This window comes from Euprymna scolopes, chromosome 17 (assembly GCF_053919585.1).
Source record: "Euprymna scolopes isolate OS-2025 chromosome 17, ASM5391958v1, whole genome shotgun sequence".
Classification (NCBI taxonomy): Eukaryota; Metazoa; Mollusca; class Cephalopoda; order Sepiida; family Sepiolidae; genus Euprymna; species Euprymna scolopes.
Genome location: NC_136498.1, coordinates 115,213,582 through 115,228,815, shown reverse-complemented (window position 1 = coordinate 115,228,815; position 15,234 = coordinate 115,213,582). Strand labels below are relative to the sequence as shown.

At 36.6% G+C, this 15,234-nt stretch overlaps 1 protein-coding gene across 3 annotated transcripts in view; it reads left to right on the top strand.

The window, feature by feature from the left end:
- LOC145296908 (uncharacterized) overlaps nt 1–15,234 on the top strand; it is a 237,080-nt gene that overhangs the window by 199,382 nt on the left and 22,464 nt on the right. For 2 of the 3 annotated variants that reach the window (XM_080143072.1, XM_080143074.1), the window contains 5 exons: nt 1,651–1,792; nt 4,305–4,429; nt 6,499–6,785; nt 8,120–8,583; nt 12,850–12,978. In XM_080143072.1, coding sequence (XP_079999198.1) covers nt 1,651–1,792; nt 4,305–4,429; nt 6,499–6,785; nt 8,120–8,583; nt 12,850–12,978 — 1,147 coding nt within the window. The remainder of the gene's footprint in view (nt 1–1,650; nt 1,793–4,304; nt 4,430–6,498; nt 6,786–8,119; nt 8,584–12,849; nt 12,979–15,234) is intronic. The other variant, XM_080143073.1, reaches the window with a different exon arrangement.

The following is a 15,234-nucleotide window of genomic DNA, read 5'->3' as shown; positions in this document are numbered from 1 at the left end:
AAAGATAAAAGAAATTTTTATTTGAAATTTTGTAAGAAATAAGTTGTTTTTTTAATTTCTATAATAAATACATGTTTATGAAAGTATAAAAATACATTTTTTTTTTTTTTTTTTTTTTTTTTTTTTTATACCCCAAACAAGGCACATTGCCACTTTGGTGTAGGAGGCTACTATTAGGGACATGAGCTACTGGGATACTATGTAGGGAGTTGGGCAACAAGATGTCGGTTCACGTTACACTTGAACTTCTGCATGTCAGTAAAGTTAGGGACCCAGAAGGGAATTCCAAAGTCTAACAGTTCTGAGGAAGAAACTACTGGAGTAGAAAGCTCTCTTACATCTAGGGATCTCTACTGTGTAGGGGTGTGATTTAGCTGCTTGTCGGGTTTGTCGAGGGTATTTATGTCGTGGGGGCACAAGTGCTTGCAGTTTGTTCGTCAGAGCATTCACCATTAAAATACTTGTAGAACTGGCAGAGGGATGCAACATTTCAGCGGTGGGACAGAGGCTGAAGCTTAGATGACAGTTCACTCTCTTTTGGACCTTATCTAGGACCGAGAGACTAGTAGCAGATGCACCAGCCCAAATATGACAACAATACTCCATACATGGGCGAATGGTGGCCTTATAGAGGTACAGGATACTTTTGGGCGTTAGTAGCTTTCTAGCACTGTAGAGAAAGCCTACCTTCCTCGCAGCGGTCCTGGCAATGCTCTCAGTGTAATTGTTCCAACTCATATTTCCTGTGAACGTTAGGCTGAGGCGTTTAAAAGAAGTACTTTCAGTTAATGAATCTTTGGCTATTGCTATTGGTGGTAGAGAAGGTTTCTTGTAATTATTGAAGGAAAAAAGTTTCGTCTTTAATTGAATGTGACCATCCATTTTTGTCCCTATTCCACTACAGATTGGAGGTCATCCTCTAGTGTTTCTGCCATTTCTTTAGATATGTGTTCATTTGTTTTCCTATCATGCCTGTTATACAGCATGGTGTCATCAGCATAGCATCTCAGAGGTAATTTTGTCGGGGAGGTCATTTATGAATATTAGGAATAATAAAGGTCCAAGCATTTATATCATATTGTTTAGATGTACGACTGTCGAGGACAACCTTAATTTTTCTCTTATCTATGACGGATTTAATTATGTTAAGTATTTGTCCAGTGATACAGTCAATTATTGAAATCAAAATAAAAAAATTTCAAACATCATTAAAAACGTATACAATACATATTTCCAAAATAGTTTTTAAAATTTTTGAAAGGGTTTTCAATAATTCTTTAAAAGAAAGAAATAAAAATAATTTCAATAATTCTTAATTAAAATAAAACCAAAACCTTCTCAATGATTATTAAAAAAAAAAAAAAAGAAACGATTGGAAAAATGTAATAAAAAAAAAAAAAATACATGCACAGTGAAGATATAGGTGTGAGAGAAAAAAAGCGATGGAACTGAGTCTCGTCACCACTTCAGGTAGTGGCACACAAGAAGTTAGGAAATAAGTTAGCTGACTATAACCATTCCTCTTTCCAAACCAGTTGTCGACTACCATTCAATTGTTTTTGGTTTTTTTGTGTGTGTTTGATTGTTCTCATCGTTTTTTTTTTTTTTTGTTTTTTTTTCTCGTTTTTAAATTTCAATCTGTTTTCCCAGTTGCTGTATCCTGATGGCCGAATGTTAATGAATAGGAAAAATCGTCCCAAGAAGAAAGAGAAAAGAAAACGTTCTCTTTCTAAGTCACCGTCTCATGATGACAAAGATAGAAAACGAGTTTGTCGAGGAATCTCACCAAAAGGTATTTCAGCTTTATTTAAATAATGTAGACTTCAAATCTATACAAACAGTTACAAAATCTGGTGCTTGTGTGGATTGGTGATCTTTGAAACCAACACATTTCAGGTGAAAACGTTACATACATGTAATGCTGAAATTATTATAAATTCTAGAAAGTCCCGTAGATGATGTGCTAAAACGATTTTAAATAAAAAAAAAATAAAAAATCAGCCACGATCGTTCTAAAATCTTGTGTTTAAAAAATGGTGGTACATATTTATTTAGTCAAAATTATCAACTGTAGTTATACCCCCACCCCTCCGAGTTTTGCAAATTCTCCAACATTAAAACATACGACAAAACTGCATAAATTGTTTAACTCAGTTTTTATTTTTACTTGTAATTTTTTTTTTTTTTTTTCATAATTTTTGGAATTTATAATTTCAACATGATACCTAAGTATGTAAGGTTTTCACCTGAAATGTGTTGGTTTAAAAGATCAATTTATACAAGCACCAAGAATTTGAATAAAAAATAATTTGTGCGCACATACACGTGTATATCTAATTTTGAATTTGGATAAAATCCAATAATTCATTTGTGCACGCTCCGACTTCTATCCACTGCTAACTTTCTTTACAACTACCTCCTCTCCCCCTGCCGTATATACCTCATCACTGTCCTCCTCCAGTTTCTACCTTTCCTTTTCTTCCTTGTTCCCCTCTCATCTTTTACTGTCTCTGCCTTCATGCAGTCATTACTGACGTTTCAACCAATCATGTTCCAATATGCCCACTTACAATCTTGCTCAACATTTGCTAGTGCATTCCCTTTTTTTTTTACCCTTCCGTCTCGAGGATTCACCTCCACTTTATTAATTCACTACCTCTTTCCAGGTTGGTATCCGGAAGCACGTTTGATTCACTGAGAAAGATTCACCCTCAGTCTTTAAGACATGTATCTAGGAAAAGAAAAACTGGTGTAAAAGCTTGAGTTCTACTGTCGGCTTTGTCTTATGGCAGCCATTGCACTGACAAAGATTAACAGTTGTACCAAAAACTGTGGTTGGTTCTGCACAAAGCCTTCACCACTATAAAAAAAAATCATCTGTGTGGATTTCCGAGCAACTTAGTTGTTCTGGCAGAGTTCATAAGTCAAAATCGATGGGAGAGGGTTCATTATATACACCAACACATTCTGTTTGTAATTTATCTTTTTCTCCTTAAACTTTTGCATATATAGTATAAAAATATACGTAAGCTAGACAGAAGGAAATTAAAAAATTAGTAATATGAGGATAGTTCCAATAGTAAAGCCTTTTTTTTTTTTTTTTTTTTTTCTTTACTCAAATAGTGGAAGAGCTACAAAGACAGAAGTGATGCTATTGAAATGAGCACTTTTGTGCTCCGGAATTTATTCCCCCCCTCCCCATTCTCAACATGCTTTTGCCAAAAATTAAATGATGCATCATTGCTCCTGATGCATTTCAGTGACAGGAGTTGCTTCTCGCACCATCAATATCTACAACAGAGAGATGAAATTTTCTGGTCATGAATGCATAAGTTCAGTCATTATAACAATGCAATTTCCAATTCCCTCTGATCCATTTGGGCAGAATTAAAAAAATAGAAGACATTACTTTTGGAATGCCCCTTTGTACAAATATAAAATCATACAAAATTTTCAGACATTCAGCTTATATAAGAATACATATGAACCACATTTAACAGCAATTTACATACAACCAAAGTCCAATCACTCAATTTTTTATAAAACGTATTTCTAGTTTTATCGAGTGTAGGCTAAGCAATAATTCAGATAATAAAAATCTATTTAAAACGTTAGTAACATCTATAACACAGATATAAAAAATAGTTGGTCTTAATAGACCAACTATTGAAATCTATGATATAAATCTCACCTGTCTGTTTTAAATGTATGTATGTATGTTTGCATGTCTGCCTAAAACTTTCGACAGTGGCGACAGATTTTCACGAGATCGGTATCGTTTTGAAGCTCAACCCTTCGGATGACAAATATTGAAAAATTGGCTAAAATTAATTCTTTCACCCTCAACTGGGCACTTTTCTACAGGAAGGGATTGCTGATATTTTCGAAAGTCATCCCCTCTTTTTGATTGACTAGCCTTAATTTAAACCTACGTCACTTCCGGTTTTGCAATGAGCGCAACAGCAAAGACGTCAGGGTTTTTTTTTTTTTTTTTTTTTTTTTTTTCCACATTCTTTTCCTCCTTTGCGGTACGGTTTCGAGCCTGCCTGCTTACTACCACTTTTTCTTCTGCTCAACACACACCTCCAAACACACTGGGCACCCAGGCTAGTTAAATATAAGAAAAAAGATACCAAAAATGATAAAAATAGAAATATCATGTGGTTCACTCCGCCATATAATCAAACACTGAAAATCAAATTCTTCTCTTTCTTCTTTTATTTCTTCTTTTTCATCTTTATTTTTTTCCTCTTCTTACTGCTGTTCTATCCCCTTAAAATGTTATACTTTTGTTTCCTCACCAGGACCAGGTCATGATGATAAAGACAAAATGGCACAACCTCCCCAACAGAGTCAGGAACTGGCCTTCAGTGATTGGTCTGACGATGAGTCTGCAGATGATATTTTGAACCGGCCTGAAGAACCCCAAGTAAATATTATCGTACACTTCTTTTATTCTTTTATTAACCTTTCTCTTTCTCTTCTAAAAAACATGACATCTATATATATAAAAGCGAAAATGTGTGTATGTATGTTCGCTTTTTGTGTATGTCTGCAAAAGGCTTTTTTTCTAGGCTTTCTCGCTCGGCTCGCTTCTTAAAACTTTTATATCACATCTAAATGATAATATCTACGACTTAAGAACAGGGGTCGCATGTGTATTTAATTTGTCCGAATTTCACGCGCTATTTTTTCCAGATATTTCGATCGCCGCGTGTTTCTTTCGCTTTTCAGTATAAAACAAGGGAAAACTGGTTTGCATTCGTGTCATGTTTCAAGGTCAATTGTTTCACCTGTCAATTTCATTTTATAAACGTTAAATTAAGATGCTTTTCATTCTTCTTCTCTCGTGGCCGAGATGGTTATGTCCCAGGGTTTTTTCCATTTTGTAAGCCTACTTTCCTACTAAAACTTTTTTTTCTTTTACACCTCCAAACACCCAGCCAACGTTTTTTTTTTAAAACAGGGTTGTTTTTATCACCCCACCCACCACCCCACCCCCCAACACACACACCTACAAACACCCGGGCCACGCCGGGTACCCCCACCCCACCCAGTCTATTATATAAAAGGCAAAATGTGTGTGTGTTTCTATGTATCGCAAAAACTTTTGACAGACGCATCGGAATGTGACGAAATTGGTATCGTTTTAAAGCTCTGTCTCTCGGAAGACAAATATCAGAAAATTGACCGAAAACATTAATTCCTTCACCCTCAACTGTGTAGTTTTCTATAAGTAGGGTTTTTTTTGTTTTTTTTTTACGTCAACATTTTTGCAAGTCATTGTCTCCGTTGGATTGACTACCCTTAATTTTGACGCATCAGCTAAAATGCTTAGATTTTTTTACCTTCTTTTCCTCCTTCCCGTTATGAGTTCAAGTTTGCCTGCCTACTACCACTTTTTTTTTTAACACCTCTCTCCACCTGGACTGCCGACTGTTGTTTCAGGGCTCCTTACTAAACCACCTCTCCGCACTCAGGCAATACCGGGTATCCCTGCTAGTTTGTTTTAATTCATTATAATTTTCAATTATAGAAACATTTTTAGATATCTTTATTTCTAAAAAGCTGATGGTTGTACATCATCATTTGATTTCGAAAGGTTATTTAAAATCATCAATATTTCAATTCACTTTAAATCCTATCTTGTGCTTGTGTATTGTTTCCTCCAAGAACTTGCCATTGCTCCCAGGTCCACTCTGACCTGGAGTAATAGTACCTGTTAGGGTCCCAACTATGGGTTGAATAGAATCTGACTTAAAAAAAAAAAAAAAATACTCCATTAAAAATCGTTCCTCAAAATAACTAGATTCTGCATTAAATAACCTGAAAAAAGTTGATATGCCATAAAACAAAAACAACCAACCAACCTCCAAGAACTGACATGATTTCATAAATGATCACCAACATCTTAGATTATCATGCAATTAATTTAGCAACACAATCCTAGAAGATGAATGATTTGTTTGGCCATGATTGTCTAGTCGGGTGACAGGTCAAGGGAGAAATAGAGACAATATTTTAAGCGCTTTATTGTTGCATTAGTAGGGGTGCCTGGCGTTGCTTGTGTGTTTGGAGGTGAAAAAGAAAAAAAAAAGTTTTGGTAGGCAGGTAGGCTCGAACCCGAAACCTTGAGGCGAAGGTAGAAAAGAAAGTGAAAAAACCTGACCTGGCCACGATGGGACAGAACCTGAAAAGTGTTCTAATTTGACGATTAAAAAAGTTAAGTGACAGGCGCATAAAGTTAATGTGGTCAGACATCATGCGATGGGGGAAACTTACATTTTAGATGAAAAAAATTAATTGAATGAAACAGTGAAATGGTCAATTTACTTGGGGTGGGGGTGAGATGGGGCAATTTTTGGTTTCTTCAGTTTTTCCCATGCAACACCGGGACATAAATGCATGATGCAATCCTCACTCAATGCATATGCCTTTTCATCTATTTTTTTATGATTTCCTGTTTGTTTTAATCTATTTTTTTGCCTTTTCTTTCAGGAACCTGTTATTGTACCACCGATAGAGCCACATATCAAGGAGGAACGGTTCAAACACAGTCCGGGTCGAGGGGGCTTTATGAATCAACCGATTCGACAGTTGCACAATCCAAAGGAAGAATATCGAATGTGGCAGCCGCACAAGGAGAGAAATAGCCGCTACCATTGGGAGAAACCTAACCTCTCTGCTCAGCAGCCGCGTCTCCCGCTGGGGCGGCCTCTCCTAGAGCGGCACCACCAACATCATCAGCAACACCATCATCACAAAGATATGGTTCCTGATATGTAGTAAGTCTCTCTCTCTCTTTTGTTCTCCCTCTCTTTTGTTCTCCCTCTCTTTCGCTCTCTCTCTCTTTCGCTCTCTCTCTCTTTCGCTCTCTCTCTCTTTCGCTCTCTCTCTCTTTCGCTCTCTCTCTCTCTCGTTCTCTCCCACTCTCTCTCGTTCTCTCCCACTCTCTCTCTCTCTCGTTCTCTCCCACTCTCTCTCTCTCTCTCTCGTTCTCTCCCACTCTCTCTCTCTCTCTCTCGTTCTCTCCCACTTTCTCTCTCTCTCGTTCTCTCCCACTCTCTCTCTCTCTCGTTCTCTCCCACTCTCTCTCTCTCTCGTTCTCTCCCACTCTCTCTCTCTCTCGTTCTCTCCCACTCTCTCTCTCTCTCGTTCTCTCCCACTCTCTCTCTCTCTCGTTCTCTCCCACTCTCTCTCTCTCTCGTTCTCTCCCACTCTCTCTCTCTCTCTCTCGTTCTCTCCCACTCTCTCTCTCTCTCTCTCGTTCTCTCCCACTCTCTCGTTCTCTCCCTCTCTCTCTCTCTCTCTCGTTCTCTCCCACTCTCTCTCTCGTTCTCTCCCACTCTCTCTCTCGTTCTCTCCCACTCTCTCGTTCTCTCTCGTTCTCTCCCACTCTCTCGTTCTCTCCCACTCTCTCTCTCGTTCTCTCTCACTCTCTCTCTAGTTCTCTCTCGTTCTCTCTCACTCTCTCTTTCGCTCTCACTCTCTCTTTCGCTCTCATCTTTTTCTTTTTTTTTTTTTTCAAATTAAATTTATTTGTATACTTCATAAATATTATGATATTAATCTTTTGTGATTAAAATAAGACAAATGCCGGTGCTTGTTTACATTGGTTAAAAAAACACGTTTCAGGTGAAAATATTATTCTGTACTTACATGCCAAAGCAAAATTAGTATAAATTCCAAAAATTACAGAAGATGACGTGATAAAAGATGTGCTACATGTATCTTCAACAAAATATCATCCACGATTATGTTCGGCGGACATTTAATTAAAATCAAACATTATCTCCCTTGTTTATCAAACAGAATTAGTCTCACAACTCATCCACATTAAAACATGATAAAACTTAATTCGATAAATCTTATTTTTACTTATAATTATTTTTCGTAATTTTTTTGTTTTTTTTTGTAATTTTTAAAACTTATACTAATTTTGCCATGACATGTAAATATATAATGTTTTCACCTGAAATGCGTTGGTTTAAAAACCCACTAATATGAACAAGCATCGATATGCCTAATGTTGATTAACGCCGCCTTATAATAATAGATATGTGTGTCGACTGAGTTAAAGAAAAAATACACATCATTTTCTTTGTCTTTTTCTTCTCAGTTTCCGAATGAAGCCTGATCATTTGCCTCGATTACTTCCCGATCCAGAACAAATGTCAGATCTCCGTCGTCCTATGGATTCTTCTAATCACGCAACTGGTGGCGACATGATGCCCGTGATAAAGCAACCCCTACTGGGTGCTGCCCCCGGCTGTGTCCCTTTACATAGCCTAGCGAATATGTCCGGCCCGCCTATCAATCCCCGGTTAATACAGAACCTCTTGTCGATGCCTCATAACATGGGCCATCCAATGCCCATGAATACCCTAGCCCCACCCATACCCCCCATGAACCCGGCTACTTTTGCTGCGGCCACAGCTGCTGTTGCAGCAGCAGCAGCAGCCGTATCCTCGGGCACAACAACTGCCACTTCAACCACGACAACCACCAACACCGCCACTGTAGCTGTAACCCCAACACCAACCAAAGTAACCACGCCCACAGCCCGTGCTAATTCGGATATCAGTAAGTAAAACCTGTTTTAATTTTTCAGTCTTACTGGATTTTCTCCATCTTTTTTGACTTATGTTTTAGTTGTTGTTCTTCTCTCTACTTTGACTCGTTGGGAACCGTTCAGATTTCATTCATTCTGTCCCTCAGTATCTTGTAAATGCTGCAGGAGACATTGCCGATTATCTAATCTACGCTAGTCACCGTAAACACTAGTCTGATTCCGTGATTGTGTTTTAACCATTGATCACCGAGTGGGACGACCAACATGCGCAGCATTTCACAATTTCCTAGGAGAGGTACCATAGGAGTACAGCAGAAATAGTTCAACGACAACCTGGAGGTCTGTCTAAAATAGTTTGGTTTGTTTCTACCCCATGGAAAAATCTAATCCAAGGCAAATGTTCTTGATCTACTGCAAGCCACAAAGGGACTAAAATTACTGAATCTGCATTGCGACCATGTAATCCCTACAGCCACCTACCTTGAAAATGCTGCTGTGAAACCTGACATAGTTATATGGAATAAGTCAGAGAGAGAGAGTTGCAACCTTGATTGAAGTGAGTGTTCCTAATGATGGCGGTCTGAACAGAGCTGAAAGAGAGAAACAGATCAAATATCAAGGTCTCATGTATGATATGAAAAGAAACTGGAATCTAAAGGAGATATCAATCATACCATTTATCATAGGTGCCACAGGGCTTATGAAGAAGAACTTGAAGTCCTACCTAACTAATATTCCTGGTGAACCAAGTGCAAAAGAGATCCAGACAATTGCACTTAAGGGAACAGCGAGGATACTAAAAAGAGCTCTCGGTTGGTTTCAATGAAAAGCGAGACAATGTTGGCAGCTGGTTTGGCTTCCTCATACCCAGCGTTACAATCTTCAAAGGAAGAAAAATAAAAAAAAATAACATTTTTTAAATGAGAAAAGACAAAGCAGCACTTCTGCTGTAGAATTCTCCCATAAGGGTCTTACGTGTGGAAGATCAGTATTGAATTGGACTGACAAGCCATCTCCAGACCCACAGAACAATTATATGATCACGGTTATCTTTGCAAATGAGGGGGCGAACATCAGGAGAGGTACAGTAGTGAAGCCCCAAACACTCTCATCAGATTTTTTTCCATCTTTTTTCACCATCTTATGTAGTACAGAAACCCTGCAGTACCAACTATTCGACTCATCCACAAACTGCAGATACCATTTTGATAATTTTAGTTTTTTTTCAAGGAACATGTCATTGTCCTCTCACATATAAGAGCTGGTATTTCTAAATGGTTACCGGTCTGATACTGCCCAATCTCAATGTCCCTTCACTGATCTAATCTAATACTTATCTCAAAACCAGCCAGAGATCATCGGGGCGATGCCGTTATATGAGCGTAGTATCAGAAATCTTCATTTTTGGTGAACTGATTGCTATTGTGTCAACCGTTTTGAACATTTGATTTAGTCAAAATCTTTGTAATTATTTAATTGGAGTTCATTATTGAGATGAGTGTTATTAATTTTATTTATTGTAGACTATTATCCTCATCTTTTCTTAGTTGTTTCATGACGTTTCGGCCAACTATTCCTCTGACCTTTGTCAGGTGGTAACCGTGACAGGATAGGAACTCTGAATCTCCTGAATTGCCCTTCGGGACCCGTTGAATCTTTACGGTTCCAGGTGAGAATTGTCTGAAGATAGCGGTTTCAATCCTACCCAAAGCTGGCCAGAGGCTGACTTGGCCAAGACGTGGTGAGACGACAACTATGGAAGGCAGTAATTGCAGTGAATGCAGTCAGGAGATTCAGAGTTCCTATCCCGTCGCGGTTACCACCTGACGATGGCTAGAGGAATAGTTGGCCAAAACGTCGCAAAACAACAACTAAGAAAAGATGAGGATAATAGTCCGCAATAAATAGAATTAATCTTTGTAATTGTCAACTGAGAAAGATTTGGATAATTAATGTCTTGAAAAATGTTTCAAAGTTTTGTCAGTTTTGCGGCATATCAACCCTTTTTCACATGATCGAATGTCATACCACAACAATTGTAAACAATTATCCGTTGTTGTGGGATTATGGGAGTCTTCCGGGCGAAATGTTTCTTCTTTTTCATCCTTTGCCCTGGTTTTTCCCATGCAGACACGTAGGGATCGACACTTTCCGAAATTCACTATTGAAAGAGCAAGAAGCACACGTTGAAACAGTAAAAACAAGAGGCGTTGATTACATAGACAAGATTGATGATTGAAAAAGTGGCCAGTGGAATCTGCCTTGCCTTATGGCTCGACAGCTAGGAGGCTGACAAAATGGCAAGAAGCATTACTTGATGGAACGTGCATAAGGAAGCGCAGAGTTAGATTGGACGTCCACTAAAGGAAATAGTCAACCAAGAAATGCCTTCCTTCTATCTTGGTCTCTTTAAAAAAAGATTTTAGCTTACTGATCACCCTTGGAAAAACAAGCCAGAACTTGTGAGTTGCATCCTCTTATGGAATCAATTATATGCCAAAAGATTGGTTGGAAAACCTCATAACACCTAAACTGACTAACCTGAAGAAACTCTGGAGGTACTGCTGACAGTGTTGTCTGATGTGGATGATGGGGGGATGGGGTTGAATTGGAAGAATTTTCAACCTGATCTATCTGAACACGTCACTACTTGTCCTGAAATTCATTCCAGGATTGCTTTCACAATGAGCATCGTATCAGCATTCTCCTCCTGGCATCTGTAACTACTTACCTAAGTTGCGGCAAATTTTTTCCCAAGCAGCTTGGTAATATCACCGGTCCGTCTTTTCATTGCTATGCTCTGCACCTACACCCTCTTGATTTTCCCTGCACTGATTTTTCTTTGTATGGTTTTCTTGTTATGTGACTATACCAGGCTAGCTTCCATCTTCTTCACTCTGATTAGCACGTGTCTATAGTGAGTCACATGTTGCACAATGGTGTTATGGACTTCATTGGTTATATATATTCTCTGTAGCGGATGTTGAGGATTGTCCTTTCTCCTGTTTATATTCTCCACTTCATCCTATGAAATTCTACTATTGGCGTCCATGGTTTATATTGAAATTACTGATTTTAAACAAAATTCTTTTGAGATTTGTATCTTTTTTTTTTTTTTAAACATCTGTCCTTCAATTTGAATATTTTCATATTGACGAGAGAGAAAACTTAAATTTCCCAGGTTATTACTTGGTCGGTTTTATAAAAGTAAATATTTATATTACACTGTATTTTTGTGAAATATGGCGTTAAAAATTAGTAACAAAATACAGTATATAATCAAATAGCATTAATAACACCGTAAGACGGGGCAAATACCGTAACCAGGGAGCAGAAAAACATCATATTCCACATTGTAACCAAAAAAAAAAAACATATCATAGGGCCACCGTATCCCGAGGTTCTACTGTATTTTTATATTGTTGAGAGAGAGAACTTGAATTTCCCAGGTTATTACTTCGTCGATTTTATAAAAGTAAATATTTATATTACATTGTACTTTTGTGGGTTTTTTATGTTTGCAAAATAAAACAATTCACTGAAAGTGGTTTGATAAGTCAGGCATAAACTGAATGTCATTTTTACCAAATATGGTCAGAAGGCTGTTGGATATTTGTTTGACTGGAACTTGGACTAGTCAGGCAGATATTGAATTTGTATCAAATATAGTTGGATTGCAGAATTTTATTAATGATTTCATACGTGGCTTTTTTTTTTATTTACTTTTTTTTAGGAAGGGGGAGTTACTCTTTATGAGACATTTTTGGATGATTGACATTTAAAAAAGAAAATTCTTACAGCGGTTACAAATTTGGTAATTGTGAATTAGGTCGTGACAACAGCATTTCGATTATAATAAGAAAGATGTTTGTTTGGGATAAAATCGAAAATTAAATTCCGACTAAAAGCAGTGTTATCCACATAATTGTCACGTCAAAATTAGTAACATACTGTGGCATAAAACATTTACTTTCATGATTCAGTGATCCACCATTATTTTGAAATGTAACTTAAACAAGGGAACTAACTCATAGTTTGAAATTTGTTTATGATTTAAGTAAAACTTGCAATTTTTCTCCAAAAGTAATTTTCACCAGTAATTAATTTTCTATATTATCGTTTTTTGTAATTTTTTAATATGTTACTAATTTCGACATGACAATTAAGTAGATGACATTGCTTTAGTTGAAATTCAAATTTTTGTTATTATTCTGAACAAGCGCCATAAGATATTTATATCTTCAATGTGTTTAGTGGGTTGTGTATTATTTCTTCAGATGGTCTCGACCTCGACAGTGCAGCTATGCAGTATGAGGAAATAAGTTCTGAGGAAGAAAGCCTGGAGGGCGGTGAATTGGATCTCGAACTCCTTGGAGTCGGAGGAGACAACAAGAAGAAAAAGAAGAGTGAGTTGAATTCTTGGCGGAACTCTGCCTTCTCGGATTGCTGCTGCTACTGCTGCCATTGTAACCTTTCCCTATGTCCGCGTGTGTCAATAATTTTACGTTTTTTTTCCCCCCTTTAATAGAAAACTCGCTTTTTTTCATGACTGCAGCATTTATACCACCTGACAAGTCACTTGCATGTCTAATCTTTTGCTTTGTTTTATTTATTTATTTATTTTTTCCTCACGTAATTCGTCAAGTGGTTGATACCTATGATACCTATAGTTTAATCAGTCAGAAGTAAAGAAAACAAAAACGGTTATTTGATACAACAGGGGCACATTCAGACACTCATGTATATATCTATACAAGTGAGAATGTGTGTGTGTGTGAGGACACTTCTCAACCTATATACTCAACGAATTTTTGATATTCAGACATGTGGAAAACTTGTTAATCGGTTTTTATCCGGAAAAAGGGCTGCTAAGGAATCAAGGGGGGGGTCATTTTTATCTGTTTGTCAACTGCTTCACAACTATACATGTGCAAAGCATTCACATTATGTTAAGAATAAGTAGGTTTGAAAACACCTTTTAAAGATTGTATCAAGCTGGCCTAATGGTTATTGTACTTGACTCACTGTCTTTAGGTTTTGGTTTCAATTTCAACTTGAGTTTTTTTATTTTCTAGAAGTGAACTGTTTAGAAAAACATAATATTTGCATGTACATGTCTCAGTTTCTTACCTTTTTTTTTTTGTTATAAGGAATTTAACGTTATATTTAATACCGGGCAACACTTGGTACATCTTCTTGTATTTAATAAAGAAAGTTGGTATACGTCAGTCCAACTACCACAGGCGCATGACTTCTGTATAACTATGTGCTGACACCGAGAGACATATTTTCTGGGACTTCATAGTAAGTGGAAGAGTTCATTATTATTTGTAAGGTGGACACAGCACAAAACTGTCAATCTTTAAATAGATGAAGATTTGCTAAGAATTTTAAACCCAGTTTAAATGATTCCAAATATCTTTCGAATTTTGAAGGATCATACAGTAATTTAGTCTTTTATTTTTTTTTTTTAACTATTAACCAAAAATAAAATGTCTATGAAGAAAGCAATATGCATTCTGATTGATTTAATTTCATAATTAGATTGCCTTTTTGAATAGGATGAGAAACACGCAGATGAGAAGTGGTGAGATAATCATTAATAGAAAGATAATTTTTGTTTTGTGAGTATTCAAAATTCAAAAGTAATACTGAAGCCTTAAAACTGTAGATTAAAAAGTAATGTCTGGCTTGAATTAAAATTTAACAACAAAAATCAAGTATTACAGTTTATTTGTGTCATTCAATCAAATGAAAAGCAGATATTTTAGATATTCTCCTGTTGTATCAAAGAACAAAAGAAAAGGCAATAGGTTCTTATTTAGAATTCAAAATCTTTATGATGTACATACTCGTCACAGAACAAAAATATCATACTCCAAAAATCATATGAATTAAGCTTTTTTCTTTCTTTTTTTTTTTTTTTTTGAGGGGGGGGGTAATAGAAAATTCATTTTTTTACAATTATTATCAATTAATAGTATTCTGTCGCCATTATAAGTCTGATTTTAAAATCTTGGTAGTTTCAATTGAGTTCTCTCCCTTTATTAAATATGGCCGATCAAAATAGACTGTTTTTGTTTCATCATAAAATTTGATTTTCTTAGTTTAAAAAAAATACTTGATCAATTTACATAATTTTTGGAATATGACATATTTGCTCCATGACAGGTACGTACATCATAAAGATTTTTCTGTATGTTTGTTTTTTTTAATTTGGTTGAATTTTGAATAAGAACCACTGCTGCTTCCTGTTCTGTTTTGATGGTGTGTTTTTTCTAATGTTGATTTTTGTAATGGTCGCTTAGCAACATGATGATATGTCTTCTCACTTTCATTAATGTACAACGTAATTTTAGAATTATTTTCTGTCTTTTTTTTTTTTCTGTTAATTGCACTGTCAGATAAGCTCCAACCTCTGTCCCATCACCGCAGTATCACATCCCTGTACCTATTTTAGATGTACTTTAATGGAATGTGCTCTGATGAATACATATTATTTGTGCCTTTCCCCTCAATGTACATACCATTTACTAACCCAACGAGCAGCAAAATCCTGCCCATTCACTGCTGAGATCCCAATATGCAGGAAAGCCTTTTACTCTAATAGTTTCTTTCCTTCAGACTGCTAGACTTCAGAATTGCATCCCTCTTTCCTGTTT